Genomic DNA, 22,811 nt, shown 5'->3' on the forward strand with positions numbered 1-22,811 from the left:
CAAATGGTCCGCCACTTTGTTCTCGACTCCTCGCTTATCTTCTACCTCCCAGTCAAATTCTTGTAGCAAGAGTACCCATCGGATCAAGCGTGGTTTGGATTCCTTCTTGGCAATCAGATACTTAATCGCCGCATGGTCAGTATACACTATGACCTTAGATCCCAACAAATATGGCCTGAACTTCTCGAAAGAATACACCACTGCCAGCATCTCCTTTTCAATGGTATCGTAATTCCGCTGGGCTTGATTTAAAGTCTTGGAAGCATAAAAAATTACGTACCTCTTCCCGTCGATCTTCTGACCCAGCACGGCTCCTACCGCAAAATCGCTGGCGTCGCACATTACTTCGAACGGATGGTTCCAGTCAGGAGCCCTTATGATAGGTGCGGATATCAACTTTTCCTTGAGAAGGTTGAAAGCAGCCTTGCATTGCTCATCAAAGATGAATTCCACGTCATTCTGAAGTAATCTAGTAAGGGGCTGGGCGATCTTGGAGAAATCCTTGATAAATCTTCGATAAAATCCGGCGTGCCCCAGAAAACCCCTTATTCCCTTCTGATCAGTAGGGAATGGTAATTTGGATATAACATCTACCTTGGCTCGATCCACTTGGATACCTCTCTCTGAGACCACGTGTCCTAAAACTATCCCTTCGGCGACCATAAAATGGCACTTTTCGAAGTTCAAAACCAAACTCTTTGCTTGACATCTCTCCAAAACTATATCTAAATGGTGAAGGCAAGAGTCGAACGAGTCTCCGTAAACCGTAAAATCGTCCATGAATATCTCTATGCAATCCTCAATCAGATCAGAAAATATGCTCATCATACATCGTTGAAACGTACCTGGAGCGTTGCACAGGCCGAAGGGCATGCGACGGTATGCATAGGTTCCAAACGGGCAAGTGAAAGTAGTCTTGTCCTGGTCCTCAGGATCTACGTAAATTTGGAAATACCCGCTGTACCCATCTAGAAAGCAGAAAAACTTCTTCCCAGCTAATCTCTCCAACATTTGGTCGATGAACGGCAGGGGAAAATGGTCCTTCCTGGTCGCATTGTTCAGCTTACGGTAATCGATGCACATTCGCCAACCCGTGACTAGCCTCGTTGGGATCAGTTCATTCCTCTCATTCTGAACTACTTGGATGCCCGACTTCTTTGGGACCATGTGGATCGGGCTGACCCACTCACTATCCGGTACTGAATAGATAATCCCTAGCGACAACAACTTCAAGATCTCCTTCAATATCTCTTCTCGCATGTTAGGGTTTACCTTCCTTTGAGCATCTCGATGTGCCTTCGCTCCTTCCTCCAACCTAATGTGGTGCATGCAGACGTCGGGGCTAATCCCCACTAAATCTGTAAGACTCCATCCAATTGCCTTCTTGTTCTTGCTCAGCACGGTCAGTAGCCTAGCCTCTTGTTCTTTCGTGAGGCTGCTACTGATGATCACTGGATAAGAGTTCTCCTCTCCAAGGAAGGCATACTTCAAATTTGGTGGCAACTTCTTCAGCTCAACTTGAGGTGGAAGTGTGTCTTCGGGTAGAGGGTTTTTCTCAATCTCTCCTTCTTTTTCTAAACCTCCCCTCGATGGTTCTTCTATACTGGCTGGTAGCTGAACCCCTGCGGCTCCAGTGAACTCCGATTTCTGACAGAATCCCTTGATTGCTGCTTCTATTTCTTCATCAGTCAACCCTTGGCTACTGATCATTTCACACCATGCAGCGGCTTCGACGTCAGCCTACTCATAAGCATCTAATGCTTGGAGTTTCTCCTGCAATAGTTCGGTCTCAAGAAAATCTTGGACAAGGGGGTCAATCATGTCAACATAACACAAATTTTCAGAATCAATCGGTTTCTTCATGGCTTCATTGATATCAAAAGTAAATTTCTCTCCATGGAAATCAATGCAAATTGTCCCCTCGGCCATGTCTACTATTGTCTTAGCCGTTCTCAAAAATGGCCTTCCTAACAACACTCCACTAGATTCCCTAGCTTCATGCTCACTCATTTTGATCACATAAAAATCAGCAGGATAGGTAAAATCATGCACTCTTACTAACACGTTTTCTAAAACTCCCTCAGGACTTATGCACGACCTATCAGCCAGTTGGATCAACACCCTAGTATTAGACAATCTAACTCCCTTCAATCGGTTATAGATAGACAATGGCATAACATTTATGGACGCCCCCAAATCACACATTGCATGTTTGACCTTCACATCTCCTATAGTTATAGGCAAAGTGAACATACCTGGATCGGCTCTCTTGGGTGGTAACTTCTCTTGCACTATTGCTGACGCTATCCCTTCCACCATAATCTTGCCATCCTTCTGGGCTCTCCCGGCTATGAAGTCCTTAATGAATTTCCCGAGAGGGGGTAGCTTCACGGCTAGGAGGAATGGTATGGTGACATCCAACTTCCCAAAAATCGACAAGTAGTCAACCGGGTCTTCTTTCTTCCTCTTTGTAACAAATCGGAATGGGAACGGTTTATCCCCTTTTTTTTCCTCTACTGGTTCTTCAGCAACCTTCTTGGAGTTTTTCTTGGGTAGTTCCTGGGTCTGGGCCTCCATTCTGGGTTCTACCTCTTGAGGGGGTTTCTTCCTGGTCAGTAGGGTGTCGGGTTCACCTCGTAAACTTGGTGTATCATCCAAGAAGAATGGATCCTTCATCCGAGGCATAGTTCTCCCTAATTCATCCACTGAAATGGTATCACCTCCTATCTTCGTTCCATTAGATCCTCCACCAGGTTGTTTCGGTTGAGGCGCGTCATAAGTGGTTCCCGACCTCAACGTAACCTTACTCACATTTGCCTTTTCGGGCATTTGGACTGTAGATGGGAGTTTCCCTGCATTTCCCTTCAAATCACCCACCGAACTGGCCAGTTGAGCTAACTGCCTATTCATCATATCCATGTTCGCCTTATGTTCCTTCTGGGCGTTTTGCATCCCCTGCACGACCTCATTATGGGATTGCAATTCTCCTTTGATGCTCTGTTGTGATGCTAGCATTTCACCCATCATGTCTTCAACGGATCTCCTTGACCTGCTCGAGTTTTGGAAGTGACTTGGCCCTTGGTGTTGATAGTTCTGGCTGGCCTTGATTAGGCGGGTATTGGTTATACTGGGTAGGAGGGGTGTACTGATCTTGAGGATATTGATTCTGGTGCTGGCCTTGGAATTGATTTTGGTTCTGATGGTTTTGGGGTCCTGGGTTTGGCTGATTTTGGAAGTTTTGGAAGTTTCTCTGGTGGGGTGGCACATAGACAGGGTTCGGGTTCTGTGGGTTTTGGTTTTGGGAATGTTGGTTTCTTCCTGACCAATTGGGCTGGTAGTCTGGGTTCGCTGGTCCACGGTTAGGGTTTTGATTCGGATGGGGGTTATACTGGCTCTGACCTTGGTTCTGATTTTGGCTCCCGTCACCCCATCGGAAGTTTGGATGATCCCTCCATGGTGCATCCCGTTGCCTACCTTGAATCCAATGCCCACTAGAGTTGAAGTACCCCGCAGCATTAACTTGCTCCATATTCCCGAAGTCATTAGGCTGATCATAGTTCGGTCCTTGATTTCCCTGCTCTGCACCCTTGTAATTCCCAGCTGGGGGAGGTGGTGGAGTGCTCTTCTCGATCGCACTCAGAAGTGACTTCTTCAGCTCATCCATTTTCAAATCCATTTTCTGCTCCAGTGTATTTTCCTGATCAGTAACCGAGGCAACAGCATCCCGCTCTCGGTTATATCCTTCCCTTGAATGGTCATACTCTTTCTTTGCATTCAGTAGCTTCCTTAGGACTCTCTTTGCTTCGCTAACCCGCAATTGCGTGAAGCTTCCTCCCGACGATGAATTTGCCAGGTCCTTGGTTACCGCGTTCATGCCTTCGGAGAAAGTATGATGTACTTCAATGTCCGCCATGCGATGGTTGGGACACGATTCCAAAAGACCCATGTATCTTGCCCAATAATCACTCAAGGGCTCATCATACCCTTGCTTCACATTAGTTATTTCCCTCTTCAGCGCGCTTGTCTTGGATGACAGAAAAAACTCGCCCAGAAATGCTGACTTGAAATCGGCCCAAGTCTCGATGGAGTTGGGGGGCAGGCGCATGAACCATGTGTTAGCTTCCCCTTTTAGCACAAATGGCAAAGCCTTCAACCTATAATCATCCTCCGTCGCTCCTGCCGGTCTCCTCTGCGCCCTACAAATTTTGCAAAACTCATGAAGAAACTCATACGGCCCTTCATAGCTCTTCCCACAGTATGTAGGCAGGATTGCGATCACATGAGGCTTCACATCGCAGGCAGTTTGGCCTGGAGTAACGACTATGGCTTGCGGGGGCTCTCCTTCAGTATGCGCGTTCAGCGTCCCGATCTCCGGGTCCTCATCTCCCTAGTTGGCCATTTCCCTTGGGTTGCCTTCCAACAGTGGTATCTCTTCTGGTATCGGTCCCTCTATGGTGCCCTTCTCCTCGTCACTACTCGTCCCTAGGTCAGACAAGGTGGTCGACAAGCCAGAACGAGTGGTTACGAGTATAGATCCTCGCTGAAGTATCTTCGGTCTCCCCTGGTCAGGAGCCGAACTGCTTCTCATAAACTGAAATGGAAAGAAAAGGAAAAGAAGATTATGCACAATATATACGCCAAAGTATCACACACAAAAGTAACTAGTAACGCCATGCATCCCCAGCAACGGCGCCATTTGAAACGAATGGGATTTCTCCTCAGGGTGTTTAGGTGTCGTTCAAGCAAGGATATATCCTACTGGTCAGGATAGAGATCCTAACTAAGCCTAGACCCTGGTTTCAAAAATTCCTCAACCCACTTCTACTGATCAGTATAGTGGTGGTAAGGGTCGAATCCCACAGAGATGGTGCGTTAAAACTATTGTGGTGATATTCTGGATGGTTTGGTTAGCTACCACGCTCGGGTTGAGTCTTTACCTAGGCAAGAACTTAAAGGTAATTTCCTACTGACTAGAATGGGGAAAGGAGTGTAGGGGTGCAGCTGTGTACGTGGAAATGGGGAGACATTTTTGTAACAGAAAATATTTGGAAAGTACGGGATTCTATTTTGGGCTAGACAGAATATTCAGAGGGTAGTGGTAGTCATGGTGACTAGGCTGACAGATCTGCAGGTTATAACTAAAAAGTAAAGGACAAAAAACAAAAAGCATCTAAAAAGCAAAGTGGTCCCCAACATTAGACAGGGACATCATCTTCTTCAACAACACAAACTAAAATCAGAAAATAATTCCAGATTCAACACGGAAACACAGTTTATCAATTCGCGAACACAGATCCACAAATAAAAACACCAAATCTGAAATCAAAACACAGAAAATGCAACTCCGCGTACTGGTCAGCAGGAAAATGAAAACGAACTCAAACTAGACTTCACATGCAGCGATTCACTCACGATCAAACAGTTCCACGTTTAACTAAGGGAAATTTTGACGGAAACAAAGAAAGGAAAGTTTCAGCACTTAAAACACTAAGGAATCTTAGATCTAAGCTAACTAGGCGAAATAGGAAGGAAAATAAATCAAAACAATAACCGAAACGGAAATCAACTTCATAGCATAAACACGTTCAGATCTTCAACAAGTACTTCAAAAGCAGAAATATCCAAAAGCAACAAAGATCCAACGTAAAGAAAGCAAGTAAATTAAACTACGAAAGCGAATAAAAGTGTTTTACCACTCCGGGCGATGATATCTCTAACTACGGTCTTGCTGGCTGGAACGGACGATTTGGAACTCCGGGAACATCTAGATCTTCAAGTGACCATGGCAGTGGCGGGAAACGAGATTCTGGACTGGGCTGAAGGACTGAACTCCGAGAGAATTCTACCTAAGAGTGATGATGATGATTCTATTCCTTTTCTCTCTCCAAGTGGCTTCCTTTTATAGGGAGGCTTACCCTTGATTTTTAGGGTAAGACCTTGCGGTGAGATGACTTCTTTGCAATTAATTGTGATTGAGCAGTCCCAGCTATCCTCCTTCTCCATCTCGAGCCATATTTGCATGTATACTGGTCAGTACGTAATCGTCCTGACGCCCTTTTCACTTGAAGTGTCTGAAACTCTGCCTGCTGGCTAGAATGCTTACCCTGCACGCTTAAGCAACTAGTTTTTGCAGATATAATTCAATTACGCACATCATACTGACCAGTAACCTAGGCCTAGAATACGACTTATCAGGAGGGAAGTGGTTAAGTTTCGAATTTCAAATTTAACTTTAGGAGAAGGCGTACGGATTGCTGACCTCATGCCTGCAACCGCCTGCTGCAACCGTTCCCGTTCCTATCTACAAATAAAAAACCTATTTTCTCTCCTTATTCTTTATTTCTCAAACCAAATTATCTCTCGCTCTTAAAATCCCCAAATTTTTCTCTTTCAATATTCATATTTTTCTAACCCTAATCGGAAATTTTCTCTTAAGTTCTTGACAAGATTTTGCAGATTCAGGCCATGGAGAATAAATCTGACGCAGGGAAACCCACCACATCTGCAGATTCCGGTGCGGCGACATTCATGTCGGATTTGGTGCAGAAATTTGGCAGTATAGAAGAAGCAATGAAGGCCTTCGCCTTGTTTACGATGATGATGGAGAACGCAAAACCTACCGCGTCGACAACCACCGCACCACCACCACCGCCGATTCCGGAAGATCCGACGGTCCAACCTTCTGTTATACATGCAGTTGCCGAACCGTCCACCAGTGCTTCCGAGAAGGACGCCACAGTAGGTGAAGAACAGAGACAGGAGGCGGATCTGGTTGCGGGGTTGGGACAAATGGCGGTTGGTGATCAAAGGATAGCACATGTCGTTGAGGGGGAAGCCCCTGTTATTTCTACAAGTGTCGTTGAGGGGGAAGCCCCTGTTATTTCTGCAAGTGTTTGTGAGGGGGAAGCCCCTGTTTCTGCTGATGGTGTTTCAGAGGGGGAAACCCCTGTTATTTTTGAGAAGGTTGTTGAGGGGGAAACCCCTGAAAGGTTAGTGGGCGGTGAAGCCCTAATTTCTTACAGTTTGGTTATTGAGGGGGAAACCTCTGTTTACATTGCGGGGGCGACCCCTAGTTTGTCTGAGGGGGTACAGGCCCCTGTTCTTGATGAAGTTTCGGAGCCTAAGGAGAGCAGGCTCGAGTTGGTGATCGATCTGGAAGAAAATCCGGTGGGCGCAGACTCACCGGTGGATAAGAGAGAGGCCAGGCGTAAGGCCCGACGAAACTTGCGGGACGAAATCGAGGATCTCTCTATACCCGCGGAGGTGGGAAGCCTAACCTCGGGAACTGAGGGCGTACAAACAGAGGATACCCCAAGGTCTGGAGGTGAAGAAGACGAAGCAGAGAAGCGCCGCCTGGCGGCAGAGCGAAAAAGGAAGGGCAAACATGCTGCTAGTTCCCGGGTCAAGAAGTCCAAGCGGACTAAGGAGGACAAAGCTGTGGAAGCTCAACTCCCAGCCCCTACTAAAGTGCCATTCGCCAAGGAACCAGTCGGGCCTCCTTCGTCTAGTGAATCCGAGGAAGAAGATATAGAAGAGTCAGAGGAAGTGTTGAATTTTGAGCCAGCTGAAGTCTGGATAACGAAAGGTTTATTGGAATCCATGGGAAAGTTCGAGGATCCCAAACGAACGGCCACATATAAGGAACGATGTAGTTCGGGAAAGCTAGCAAAGTCCGGAAAAAGGTATGTTCGGGAGGAATTGGTGGAGATAGACTCCGACGAGGAGTTTCGTCAGTACATTGGCGCCATAGGGTTCGATTGGCTTCTTAAGCATAGTGACGCGGAAGTGCCAACAGTACTTGCCTGGGAATTTTTCTCCACCTTTCGCCTGAAGCCCACCACTGATTTGGATACAGATTCAATTACCTTTTCGCCTTTTTACTGAAGAACATGAAATGAGTCTTAGAGAATGGTCCCTCAGGATTGGCTTGTTCACGCGTGCAGAGGATGAGGACGGTATCTGGAATGAGCGCGTGGTGGGGCCACCAAAGTACACGCCCGGATTCAAGCCGCAATCTGCTTGGGAGTTTGTTACGCATCCGAAAGTGGGACAGTTCAAGACTAGATACTCGAAAGCCTTCCATATCGACAACCGAATCCTGCGCTTTGCTCAGACGTTCATTAGCTAAAACTTGATGGGGACCGCCAATTCTGCTTTGACTACAGCCGACCTATACTTCACATGGTGCATGGCCAAGGGCGTAAAAGTGCATCTGGGTTATTGGTTAGCCCAGGCCTGCCATCAGATGGCCGCAAATCCTTCCCGTCACATGTACACGTGTCACCTTCTAGGTGCCTACCTCCAGCGCAACTCGATAATGAAGATTGCCAAATCTGCGCCTAAGGTAGTGATGTGCGAGTCTCCAGAGCTTTTTAGTGTGGATTACTTTTTCAACAAAGGCTTGTTGTACATGCATGGGAAAGATGTCTGCTTCTATGAGGTCGGTAGAGCGGAGCCCCTAGTTAAGCCGGAACAGGATGTTGTCGAAGTTGTTGCTAGTGTTGAGTATGAGGAGATGAAAACGGAAGTGGGTGCAATGCACAAGGAATTGGGTGAAGTTAGAAAGGAAATGGGTGTGATGCAAACGGCGCTCAATGACATTCGGACGGAGATGACTGAGATGCGGAAAGAATTCGGAGGGGTCAGGGAGGAGATGCAGGCTCTCAAGGGGCGCATCACTGTCTTGGTGGGAAAGTCATCTACACAGAACGATCGTATGGCGGAAGCCGTCAACTTGATGATGATGATGACAAAGTGGCTGAAGGAGAAATTTCCCGAGCCTCAAATGAAATTGTCTGCTGGACCTAACAGTGTGCCCAAGCAGCCAGGGTAAGGAAGTTCTTCCATCCAGCAGCCCCCACCAGCGATCAAGCCCTTGACAGTCTCGTCTGCATCGAAGCCCATGTCAGTTAAGAAGCTAGTGTCTAAACCGAGTGAGAAGGAGGAGAATAAGCCGGAGTCGCCGGTGAGAAAGAAAGCAAAAGTGACCCGACCCTATGTTCCACCCTAGTTTGGCTCCCGAGGGGGCCTAACCCCGAATTGAGACCCCCTTGACCAAGTAACTTTACTTTCAGTATTTCTTTATTTTCTTTCTGATTTTATATGTTTATGTGTTTGCCGTTTTTTTATGTTTGTCGTGTTGTTTTGTGATAGCATGCCTTGTGATGTATATATTTGTCTGCATTTTATGTGTCTTCTCCCACTTAGCCCAATCTTTGGTCTAAGTGTGAGAAGTTTGTGTTTCTTTTGGGCATGTTGTGGTTTTTGTTCTGTAGACTTTTCTCCCACTTAGCCCATTGATCGGTCTAAGTGTGAGAAGTTTGTATCGTTTGTGCGTGTTTGTTGTTATGCGTTTTGTTGTGTTCTGTTTGTACTTCCCTGTTTCCCCCCTTCACTAGGATAGCTTGGGGACAAGCCTGAGTGAAGTGGGAGGGGGAGGGAGTAGTACTGTTGTGTTTACTGTGAATAGGTTTTTTTTTTAAGATCTAGGATTTTTTTTTTTTTTTTGTGTCGCATGAGCTGGTGAATATAATACGGCGAGATTCCCTTAGTGAGAGCAATTGAAGATATGATGCATGTCAATTTTGAGGTCTTTTTCCTTTAATAAGCCAAATTTGGTCTTTTTCTTTAAGTGTTTATTTTTGTTAGTCTGTTAGTGTGACTAGGTCTAGGAGTTTGTGTTTTTGCTTTTGTAGAGTCGGTCATAGGACAATCATGCCTTGAAATTCGGCTTATTTCTTTTTCTTGTCTTTATACTTGAGGAAAAGTATGGTTTAAGTGTGAGCAATTTGATAAGGCTAATTTCATGCATTGATTAAGGGGTTAAATTCATGCATTTACGGGGTCTAACACATCTTTTTAAGCCAGGTGTGTAGAGAATTCGCCAAGTCCAGGAAAAGAGAAGGATGTTTGCATGGCGCAAGGAAATGACGATAAAAGTGAGTATTGTGGAAAAATGACCGGACGGAGGAGATCAAGAAGCTGAAGGGCAGAACGGAGATTTCTGCGAAAGCTTATAGAAGATCAAACCCACACCTATATAAGGAGGAGAGCATGCATTTTAAGAGGAGGATCTTCTCGCTGGGGGGACTTTAGACAGGGAGCTCTCGTCTCTCGGCACTTTTGGTTCTCTTAGCTCACTCGCCATACTCTACACACTTGTTTTATCAGGAACTTGAGGGGTTTTCGGGTTCATTTTCAATTGTTGTTACGTAGTTGGGTAACACCGTCCTTGAAGAGGGCGAAGATACAATTTATTGCTTTCGTTTTAGTTTGTTATCGTGAATTTCACCGAGCTTCGCCGTTAGAATCTCGGCTCTATTTTCTGTTGAATTTCCGCTATCTATACAATTTTCAGTTTCTGAATTTACTTTGCTGATGTTGATTTCGATCATGGATGCATTTGGTTTTGAGTTTGCCGTAGTTACTGTGATTTTTGCATTGGTTTACTGAGTTTGCGCAGAAGTATTGGAAGTTTGTGTTGATCGGAGCAGATCTGTTGAATCGAAAGTTATGGAGTTGATTTTGTTGGTTGTTGGGTTCGGAATGCTTGGATCCGGAGTGGATTAAGCATCCGACGTTTGGATCTGAAACAGAGTGATCGGAGTTGATGCCTAGTTTTCGTGTTTTCGTTTCATTCCGTCTAGTACATGTAGATCTGTTTTATTTCCGACTAATTGCAAGTTTTCGACGTCCGCACTTTTACATTCCGTTTGAATATGGAAATGTGCTCTGTTTTCATCATGTTCGTGTGTGATTCAGGTAATGAAATGCAGGTGGTTGTTAGTTAAATCCTTAGTTTGTTATTTGCAACTTTTATTCCGTACTTGTTGTTTCTGGACGATGGTCCCCGCTGTTTACTCACTTTCTGTCTAGCTAGATTAGGAAGCTATTTGCTCGGTCTAAGAAGTTAGTTTAATATCTCGCAGTTATGAGAAAGTTCAATGTCAGCATGATGTTTTCAGTTTCCTAGGTCCAGAGTTTAATTCGTTCCTAGGTCTAGTAGTAGTTACACCTCAACCTAAATTTGTGTGGCAGCAGCCATTCACCATTTCCAAGGTCTTCTAAATGCTTTCTTACGCGTCCATCTTCGTGGGATCGATCCATGCTTCCTTGTACTAATTCATAGTATAACGGGTTGAGGGTTTTGAACGCGGAATCAGTGTGTCCAACGACTGAGATTTCTGATATCCTCTGAGTTCCTAGACCTCGTGATCTAGCGGATTCTCTGGATCTGAGAAGCTTGACCTAGTATTAAAAGCACACACGTTTCCAAAGCGAGTTTCAATACCCTTGATTCCCTTGGTAATTGGGTTGGGGGTTCTGGTTGTTCCCCTGGTAATTCCTCTAGTGTGGTAGCACATAGGAGTTTGTTTGATTGTTCTGATTCCTATTGACCCAGTTAGATTGGTTGTCCTAATTCCGGTTGCCCCAGTTGTTCTGTCCGTCTTGGTTTCTGCCTGACCAGTTAGATTGCCGCTTTTATGAGTTCGAATAGTTGGTGTTCTGCTATTGGGGTGGTAGATTCGGGTCATTATCAGACCAACTAAAGTTTGGGTGATCCCTCCATTGGGTTTCCTTTTGCTTCCATGGGTTCCGACTTCCATTCGGATTTCAGCTTCCCATCGAATTTACCTGAGCTTGAAATTCTCCTTCTCCTGGCTGACCATAGCAATGGTATCCTTCCTCTAGACCTGGCATTTGCTTGGCCTTTTCGGCTGGGGCCGGCGGATTATTTTTTCCTAAGGCGGTCAGAATCGTCTTCTCCAGCTTATCCATCCTACCGTCCATCATATCCTCATTTTGCACATTCACTGCATCCACATTTCCCCTTCTAAGGATAGTACGAGGAGAATCATACTCCTTCTTTGCATCAATCAATCTTCCCAAAATTTCTCTGGTCTCATTCACACGTTTCTTTGTGAAATTCCCCCGCTCGAAGAGTTTAGTAAATCATTGGAGTCTGTATTCGCCCCTTCGTAGAAAATGTTGTAGACCTCTGCTTCGCACATTCGGTTGTTGGGGCAAGAATCGAGCAATCCCTTGAAACGTGACCAATACTGGCTCAACGACTCACCATAATCCTGTCTGCACGCTAAGATTTCCTTCTTGATGGCATTCGTCTTGTTCGAGGGAAAGAAATAGTCCAAGAAAAACAGTCTGAAGTCTGCCCACGTACGAATAGAATTGGCCGGTAACCTTAATAACCATGTGTTGGCCTCATCCTTCAGCGCAAATGGGAGTGCGCGCAACCTGTAGTCCTCTTCAGTCGAATTAGGGGGTCTCTTCTGAATACTGCAAAGTTTGCAGAACTCATGGAGAAATTCAGATGGGCACTCTATCTTTCGCCCGTAGAAATGCGGCATCATGGTCAACACGTTTGTTTTTATATCAATCGCCTGCTGGGTTGGGGTAATAACAATGGCTTGGGATGGTTCGCCATTCAGATGGGCGTTGAGTGAGCCAATCGCCTGCTGGGCTGGGGTAATAACAATGGCTTGAAATTAACTGCAGAGGGTTCATCAAACTACTGGGTCAAGTAAAAAAGTTTCCTAAAACGGTAAGACAACAAAGCAAGAAAAAGCAACAGAAAAAGCTGCAAAAAGCAAACAAACAACGGATCTAGGTCTAACTACCAACGATCTTTATCTTCTTCAGCAAATAAACCCTAAACATGAACAAAACAGAGCATCAAAAGCAGAGTAAACATGGATCAGATTTCAGACATTACGATTAAACAGAAAACTATCAGATCTAGGCTACCAGGTTAATTAAATCGAAAGCACCAGACATAGCCAAGTAGATCCATCAAGTACGTATCAGATTCATCTCTCGAAACCACAATCTACTCCAGATCCAACCTATCCAAACTCAACAACATTCAGATCCATCTCCTTCAACTCCGATTTAAACAATTCCTCAACAAACAAACTCAGATTCAACCAATTTCAACTCCAATTCAACAGTCAATTGCGAAAAGCATCCAAAATCAATAAAACCTACATCAAACATCAGAAACCAAAGTAAAACAGAAAACAGAAACTGCCATAACCACTGAAATAAGATTCAAACACAAAAGCAGTCGCCAAGCTTTCGGCAAAGAAGTTCACGGCGAGAAATAAACGACGGAAAATTAAAAAAAAAACAGATTATATCTTCGCCCTCGTGAGGACGGTGTTATACCACGGAAACCAACTATCGCCAAGCCTGCCCAGAATTTCCCATCGGTGCCAAATGCGTGTGAAGTGAGTTAACTAGAAATGAAACTAAGGAGTATGTGGAGCTGGTGTCGAATCCTCCCTTCTTCAAGATAGTTGCCCCTTTTATAGCTGATGGGCTTCTTTCTTCATGATTTGTCACTTTTGCCATCTGAAATAGGATCTTTTAGAACTGCTTCTTGCTTCACTTTTGCTCCTTTTTCCCTGCCCCGGGTAATTTGTATGCATTTCCTAAGTCTTGCAGATTTTTCACGCACCTGAACTTACAAACACTTATTAGTTCACTGAATTTACAGAATTTATCCTCATAACCAATGCATGAAATTAGTCTTATCAACCGTTAAACCTTTATATCTCTAAAGCAATTTCCAGTGAGCAAAAAGTCTTGCACTAATAAAAGTGAGGCAAATTTCTATGGTTCTTATTTCTTAAGAACGGTAAGTGCTAAGTTTTATGAGTCTTGACGAAGATAACAATTTTGCAGATTAAACAAATAAGAGTTATATATGATTGAAGATGATCTTACTCTTCCTCTTCAGACGAATCTATGGATTCTGATGAAAGAGTTTTTCTTGCCTGCGAGAATAGAAATATAATATTTGTTAATTGTAAATACAAGATCTATAGAAAGCGTAATGTTCAAATTCTTCACAAAAAATTTAACAACAAAAAGTAAAATCACATAAGCAACATTCCCATCCCTTCCCACTGGGCTGGGTTAAACAAGCCAGAAGGTACTGTTCTCCACCCACAAACAATTTAAATTGCTTTCCATGTAAAATGGATTATCTACAGCTGAATTGTTATTTATTAGATGATACATATTATCTGAACTTCAATCCAAAACTTCAACTGTTCTAACTAAAATGGAGGATTAAGGTACTGCCATTTATTTGCTAGAGTATTCCTCTCCCAATTCATTAACAGGAGGCACCCTACAAGATTCTAAAATGTTAATTTATTGATTTTATTGCCATAAGAAGGTGAGGGAAGGATAGTAATTACTAGTTAGAGATGTTGACACGCAAGTAATGAGCTATCTAGTGTACGTCTGAGGATCGGCGATAATGTATTTATTCATCAAGATTGTCCAATGCATCTTTCACCATATAAATTCAATTTTGAAGTCATTAAAACCACATGCATAGCCAAGAACACAAGTGAGGGCAGAGACAGAACCTTATAGTCATAACGATCACTAGCAGCCAAGCCACTGCTTTCACTTAACTTCCCACTGTGTCTTCGATCAGAAACAATATCTGTTTCAGGGTTGACTTCATTTTCAGCATCAGGATAACCATTTACTTTTACATCTGCATTTTCATCATTACTTGTATCTTCACTTCCACTGTTATCGGGTTTAGAATCTACAGACATCGAGCACCTGTGCATACTATAATCCTGCATGTAAACCAATGTAATTAGCAAAAAAGAATTACAATATTACTCATGGTTTAATGGCTCTTATGGTTACATGGAAAAGTTTAATGCATAGGAACACATTAAGAAACTAACATAGAAGGTGAAAAACACAACTCATCTATTTTTGGAACTAAACTAACATTGTGACTTAAATCAAAAGTTTTGTCATACTCCTCCAGAAGTATAGTGATGATAGCTTGGGCAGCATTAGCAGCATTGGCTGCAGCTAGAAGCTGAGCAGAACCATCTCCATTAGTATCATAGCCATTCTCTAGTTCACATTCACCAGTTAAAAGAGGGCGCAACAGCAATGGAGCCATACAAACAGCAACTGCTGAAGGTGTCATCCGATTCTCAGAAGCAAGAGAAGAAACTTTATGCATCATCTTGAGGACTATAAGATGAATAGAGGACAAATGAGACAAAAAATGGTGAGTGTTATGATGATGACGAGAAGAATAAGAAAAATAATGAAGCTCGTTTCTGATTTAGAAGTTTCTTAGCATGCTAACTACTGATTTTGTCAAGAAACATATTTATCAACAACTGTACTGCTGTAGTATTTACTAATAAGGAAAAACAATCAACAGCATCTCCCTTTATGCACCTTTATTAAACTAAATTCTGTCCCCCCAAAATTTAAAATTTGTTGAAGAATTGGACAATGTGGGAGGGAAGAGTGGGGTTACTTGCTAAGAAGTAAGAACTGGACATTGTTTTAAGCAAAGCAAACCAACATCCTCTCAACATAGCAGCTTACTATAACAGATAAATCAAGTTCATTGAGATTCTAGTTTCTTTTTCTTCAACATAGAATTTGTATTTACCCAAATTCTAACAGTATACTTCAAGAATTTGCTATCACATCAGAATCGGCTAAAATGTCCGAGAGCTATCAGTGGGATCAGTGTTGTTAGGGTCGCGGGGCGCCCCTGGGCGATGGGGCGACGGGGCGAGAGACCCACGAATCGGGGAGCCAGAATAGCTGAATGATAATTATATTTGTGTCTCTTTTATAAGTTGTTGCTTGAATGTTTATCACATCAAATAAATCTACATACATCATTACTCCATATTAAAAAAAGAAGATTAGACGAAAAAATATAAATTTTTAAACAACATAACTAAATAACTAAATTTTATTATAAAAAATCATCAAAGTTCCAAAAAAAGTTGCAAAACATAAAATAATTAACTAAATAATATGTGTAGGATTTTATGATCTTATCATTCAAGATAATTTGGATTTAAATTTTTTTATTTTTTGTTTGATGTATTAGATCATGGCAATTTTTATAAAGAGAATATAATTTGTGTGTCAAGTTATATCTATGATGAGCCTCAAATTAACTATTGTATTAAAATATTTAGTTATCATTTATTTGATCATTTCATTTTAATAGAATTAAAAAATTGAAGAGAAATAACCTATGACTTATTTCATTTTAATAGAATTAAAAAATTGATAAGGCCACGTGCAATAGCTCACTACTATTCAACTAAGTGGCGAATTTATTTTATGATAAGGCCACGTGCAATAGCTCACTTCCCAAAGCATACCTACCCCTCTTCTCCCCTTCCATTAACACAAATTCTGCAATTCCCAATTTAAACCTAAAAATGGAGCACCCATTTTCCCGACCACCACGAATCGGGGCGACCCAGGCGCTCCACGGCGACCCAGACGACCGAGGCGCGCCCCACCGTCGCTCCACGGATCTCGCACGACCCCGCCGCATCGGGGAAATGTCGGTCTCGACCCTTGCGACCCAAGCGCGCTCGGGGCGCGATTTTAACAACACTGAATCCACCAACGAAAAGTTGTCTATTTTTTAAAAACTAATGCAATATTAATATTAATATTAAGATTGAGATATTAATTTATAATATAATACGGAGTATATTATAATTTATTAGAGACTTTAGATAATAATAACACTGGTACATACTTCCTACGTCTACAAAAAGTACTCTTATTTTGCCATTTTGGGATGTCCACAAAAAAGAAGAGTCTCATTTCTGAAAATATAAAGGTTCTCTTATATTTTACCTACTTTTTCTCTATCTTATTTTACCCACCTTGTCTCCTCCTCTCTCTCAATTTACCAATTTTCTCATTAAAACTCATGCCGTTCACGAGACTATTTTTTTTGGACGGAGGGAGTACTTTCTAGGGACGGAATAATAAGGAAATAGTTCATACTTTTCGGGGACAGAGGGAGTATCACTTTGGCACTGCATCCATATACACCAAATTAAACTAGAAATAACATAGAACTGCATCAATCTCTAGTGACGTTCATTATATGCTCTAGGAAATCCACTTAAATGTTTAATGTACATAAACCATTAAAACCAGAGTCTCATCTTTACAATCAATAATCAAACATAATGCAACAGGCACACTGACATACATTCCATTTTGCAAGTCGAATATTTCTCAAGAGCGAAAAAAAAACCTAACCTTTTGATAATTTGAGCAAATGCCCTGCTCTAGAATATCTACATTATCACACCAAAAATCCAATCAGAAACAGAAATAACCCACAATGCGCATCAATTTCACAAATCCCCAATCCATACTACTATTAGGTAACGGTAATCTTCAATTTTACCTCGACAATCCCCCCAATTCAAACCCTCTCCTCTTCGCTTTCACTCACACAAAAACATAAAAGCCGAGTAGAAAACGTTACCGTATTCGAGTTCCCTATACGAGGGCGCTCAAATTCGAAAACAGTGGGCGACATTTTCCGCTTCGAGTTTCCTTCACAGCTGGAACTAAGCCGCGGGTGACCCAGATTGAACTCGGGCAAAAACCATCGGTGATGATCTGGGAAAAAAATGAAAGGTTTTAGAGCGCTCTTTTGGTTAAATTATAAATTTTGACAATGTAATTTGCCTAATAATTTAATTAATATTGTCACAATCTTTTAAATTGTGTTTGAAATTTTGTGAACTAAATGTGAATAATTTGGTTTAGAGTAAAGGCCAAAATTGGTCCTGAACATATAGCAATTTTACGATTTTGGTCCTAAACATTATCTTTTGGATTTTTTGGTCCTGCACATATGGACATTTGATCATTTTGGTCCTCCGTCAATATTTCCGTTAAAAACTAACGGTCAACATTATCTTTTGGATTTTTTGGTCCTGCACATATGGACATTTGATCATTTTGGTCCTGCACATATGGAATTTTGATCATTTTGGTCCTCCGTCAACATTTTCGTTAAAAACTAACGGTCAACGGCCGATTTTTGACTAAAACAATGGGTTGGGTCGGGTCGTGTTTGGGTCGGGTTTGGGTTATACGTTAAGAAAAAAATAATATTTTCTTAAAATCTAAGCATAATATTTTCGTTAAAATCTAAGCATAATATTCTTAAAAAATTAATTAATATTTTTTAATTAATAAAATTAAAGTATAGTATTTTTTAATTAATTTTTTCATGAATTTGAAGAAAATATTATGCTTAGATTTTATTAAAAATAATTTTTTAATTATTTAATTTTATTATATAGATTTAATATTAATATACTTTAATTTTATTATTTTGATTAAAAATGATTATTTTAATTTGGTAATTTTTTATTTTATTGTGTAATATCATGTTTAAATCGTATAATAACATCATGTTTTAGTCGTTATAATATTTTTAATCAACAAAAATAACTAAAAATTAAAGTTTTATAATTTTTTAATTAATAAAAAATAATTATTTTTTTTCTTAACGTGTAACCCAAACCCGACCCAAACACGACACGACTCAACCCATTGTTTTAGTCAAAAATCGACCGTTGACCGTTAGTTTTTAACGAAAATGTTGACGGAGGACCAAAATGATCAAAATTCCATATGTGCAGGACCAAAATGATCAAATATCCATATATGCAGGACCAAAAAATCCAAAAGATAATGTTGACCGTTAGTTTTTAACGAAAATGTTGACGGTGGACCAAAATGATCAAATTTCCATATGTGCAGGACCAAAATGATCAAATGTCCATATGTGCAGGACCAAAAAATCCAAAAGATAATGTTTAGGACCAAAATCGTAAAATGGCTATATGTTCAGGACCAATTTTGGCCTTTACTCTTTGGTTTATATTGTGTTGCTGTTTTTATTATACATTTCCATATATTTACAAGATTAGTTGTATTTTGCGTAGAAAATATTAAATGAGATGTTTTTTTTAATTAATTTTATTTTGTGTTGTAAAAAAATATTATTTGGATTAGTAATTATTATTCGGTTGGTGTTTCATAGGTGATGTGAGTGGATGTTTATGTGTCCAAATAATTTTAGTAATCTGAGTGGACGTTATGTCGTATATCATATAGAAAATATCGGTATGAAAAAACTTTCATATAGTCATTGTATTGAAAGTTTTTGGTATACGGTATAGCGAACTTTCGTATGGGTAATATCATTATCGTTACTGTATTGATATTTCGATATATTGTATCGAATTTCGTTATACCGTATAGAACAGTATGCAAAACTTTGATACATTATATCGTTACATCGTACTCTTACATATAACTTTATAACAAAAAATATATAAATAACTTTATAAATAATTTATAAATTATTAATGGATATATTTATGGTCTCTATCAATAAGAGTATTAGATTATATTATTATTTTAATCGGTATAAACGTTATATACCATTAATTCGATATGTATTGATTTCGATATATATTTCAGACGTTCGGTATCTCGGTAATATCAATATATACCGTATTTTTTGTATACCATTATATATCACAATATAAGATATATAGTTACCGTATCGAAAACTTACGGTACGGTATCGTCCAAAAATTTAATAATTTTCAGTACAATATGAGCAATATATCATTTTTTCGGTATTTTTATATAATAATTGATCATCTATTTTGAGTGAGAATGATCCCAGTTTATTAAATTTGGTTCAAAATGAAGATATTTTTATTATCACTTTTTTTTATCTTACATGTTAATTATCATATTCATAATTAATGTTTAAGTTGTTTAAATCAATTAAAATTTGTAGTATGAAGAAAAGAGGGTGGAAAAGGATTGTGAAATATGAAACTCATTTTTATATACTCCATCCGTTCAAGTTAGTTAGGTCGTATTTCTTTTTTGTTTGTTCTAAGTTAGTTGAGTCATTTCCTTTTTTGGAAAAAACTTTATTTCCTCTCTTACTTTACCCTCTCTCATCCCTCTTACTTTATTTACTCTCTTATTTTACTCTGCATACTTTAACCTTTAACGAATCAATTTCTTAAATCACATGTCCAAAAGAAATGCCCCAACTATCTTGTGACGGGGGAGTATTAGTTTTATAATAAAATATTTGCAAAATGAGTTAGTGGAATGTGAGGCCTACATACTATTTATAGTAAAAATGAATCGGGACTCCTACTATAAGTTATACATTTTCCTTTTTAGGATGCCCCAATCTAAATGCGACATTTCTTAAAATTAAAACATTACTCTCTTTACTTTATTTTCTCATACGTTTTTCTCTCTTTACTTATTATACGTACTTAATTTTGTCAAATAAGAAATAATCCACTTAGAGTGGAACAGAAGGAGTATATAAAAAATAGGACGTACATACCATTAACTTTTTCAATCCACTTTATATCACATTTTTAAAAGCTTGTGCCGGATCAAAATATGACAAATTTTCCGACAAAGTATACAGAGTGTTGGTGCATGACAAAATGTTTTGGTAGTATTCCATTTTAAAAAGTTGTAGAAAATAATAGCCTTCTATAGTTTTTCAATCATAAACATTTGTGTTTTTATTAAATTTAGTATCTTTATAAATTACTTATTTCTAATATTTAATGAAAATTTATTAACAGTATTTGTTTTCTAATAAATCACTTTGCTTTCCAAAGAAATTGTGGAGGAGGTGCACATGAGCAATGAGTACATGCACATCGGCAATGGATAATGGTTTAAATTCTTTGGCAGTTGTTCCATCTTTAGACGTACTTACAAATTAGCATGAAAAATAGTTACTGGGTTCTCGGTGGATACCTTAGTTTAATAAACATAAAATTGAAGTGAAAGTACATACGATTAGGAACTACTCTCTCCGTCCCTGAAAATTTGTCACCTATTTCCTTTTCCGTCCGTCCCTAAAAATTTTCCATCTTTCACTTTTACCATTTTTGGTAATGGACATTACATTCCACTAACTCATTCACACTCACATTTTATTATAAAACTAATATATAAAAGTAAGACTCACATGCCACCAACTTTTTCAACCCACTTTATATTACATTTATTAAAACCCGTGCCGGGTCAAATGGTGATGAATTTTGGGGGATGGAGGGAGTAGTACTTTTGAGATTGAATCTTTGCTGTTCTTGAAAAATAAATGTCGTAACATGTTTTTAGACTTTGCACTTTATATGTTTGAGGTGATTTTACTTTTTTCACTCCGTAATAAATTTTCAGAATAAAATGCCACCAAATTCATGCAGAGTATTTTTTGTACATTCTTTTTTTTTTTTGCTGAAGCCAAATGGAGACATTTAATGTTGTCTGCATTTGAAATGATGGTCAATTTACATATGAAAATCCTCTTCCAAATAATGTCATGGATTAGACACAATTATTTAATTTGTGCGTTTCTGCAAAGAAAAGCCACCACGCTTCAATTGTGGGCTTTTCAAGGGACGGTGATCATGTGGACAAATGCACGGCAGCCCCTATTGTTTTTACATAAACAATTAAAATAATTAAATAAATATATATTATTTTAGTAAATTGTGAGATACAGTAGGGGCTGCCGTGCATTTGTGCACAACAGAGGATCCCCTTCCCTTTTCTGGCCATTCCACCACATGTCGCAACTGGTGACGATTAGCACAATAAAATCTTGTGCCGCTCAAAAAAGGATCATCTTTTTTGGGAATGAGGGAGTATTGTTTTATGTATAAGTAACTCACTTATACATGGTTGTTGAACTTTACTATAAAACGGATTTCATGGTTGTCACTTTTGTGATTTATGTATAACTAACTCATTTTTAAGTTGTTAATTCTGCTAAATCATCAACGCAATGTATTAAAAATGTCAACACAAACACATTAAAATGTCAACACATAATATCAACACAGTATATTAAAGTTCAACAAAATTATGTGTTAACATTTTTAATACACTCCGTTGATGAGTTATCAACTTAAGAAAGTTAGCAATTCATCACACCCTTCCCCTTTATTCGTATATACCCAACTCAAATTAATACTAACAAAAAACTACGATTGCATTAAAAAAAACACACCAAAAAAATTGTATGAAAAAAATGAGGATGGTGTATAAGGTAGTAGAAAACTTCGTTGGAATCTTCTCACTCTCTCTCTCTCTCTCTCTTGTACATTTAATTTCTGCCTCCACTATATTTTTCCTTTGTTTTTTTCTTTTTTTCTTTTTTTATCTCTCCTAAAGTTGTTAATAATACTCCTTAAAACACTGAATGAAATATAATAGGAGTATATAACTGATGAGAATTAATTTAAATATTATATAATAATTTAGTTTTATTAAAATGATATTTTCAATAAGTAAAAGTGAAATTGCATATTATTCTAAGTATCGTATTATATAAATATCATTAATAGTTAATAAAACACTATTAATTAAATACTTTTATACTTATATTTGAAATACCTTTTTTCGGATATTCAAATGTCGTGTTTCATGTTTTAATTAATGGAGTACTTCGGTTTTATTTTCGAAGTTGGATTGCCTAAGAAATTAAGTTTGAATACTGAAAATAATTCTATTTTCTTACCAATATTTACTATTCTCACTTAATAATAGAGAATTTCAGAAATATAAAACCACGGCAAAATTCAGTTATACTATATCACAAACAAAAGTAGTTTAATTTATTCATTGAATTTATATTCGAAATGAAAGACGAGTTACAGTTAAGTGATCAACAATCAAATTCGCAGTAACATAAATTATGTGAAGCAATCCTATTGCAATAACCTTGAGCATTGGCTATGCCATATTTCGCCTTGCACTTAGAGTCACAACAACTGTCACCGCAAATTCCTCCCTCACAACATATTCGTTCACCACATTCACCATTTCCAAGAGTGCATCTTTTTGCCATTCCAAATTCAGCAACTGCATCATTTTATTAC

General features: G+C 39.5%; 1 protein-coding gene across 2 annotated transcripts; it reads right to left on the bottom strand.

The window, feature by feature from the left end:
• Nucleotides 1-12,974: 12,974 nt before the first annotated feature.
• LOC121762771 (rho GTPase-activating protein 7-like) lies at nucleotides 12,975-17,494 on the bottom strand. Of its 2 annotated transcripts, XM_042158763.1 has the most exons (6): nucleotides 17,336-17,494; nucleotides 17,104-17,141; nucleotides 14,780-15,033; nucleotides 14,397-14,618; nucleotides 13,744-13,793; nucleotides 12,975-13,474 (listed from the first exon to the last, which is right to left on the bottom strand). In XM_042158763.1, exons 3-6 carry the CDS (start codon nucleotides 15,023-15,025, stop codon nucleotides 13,402-13,404), a joined length of 591 nt encoding a protein of 196 aa, XP_042014697.1. In that variant the 5' UTR covers nucleotides 15,026-15,033; nucleotides 17,104-17,141; nucleotides 17,336-17,494; the 3' UTR covers nucleotides 12,975-13,401. The 2 variants fall into 2 exon arrangements, with proteins under 2 accessions (XP_042014697.1, XP_042014705.1); XM_042158771.1 differs by lacking the exon at nucleotides 17,104-17,141.
• Nucleotides 17,495-22,811: the final 5,317 nt, after the last annotated feature.

This window comes from Salvia splendens, chromosome 2 (genome assembly GCF_004379255.2).
Source record: "Salvia splendens isolate huo1 chromosome 2, SspV2, whole genome shotgun sequence".
NCBI lineage: Eukaryota > Viridiplantae > Streptophyta > Magnoliopsida > Lamiales > Lamiaceae > Salvia > Salvia splendens.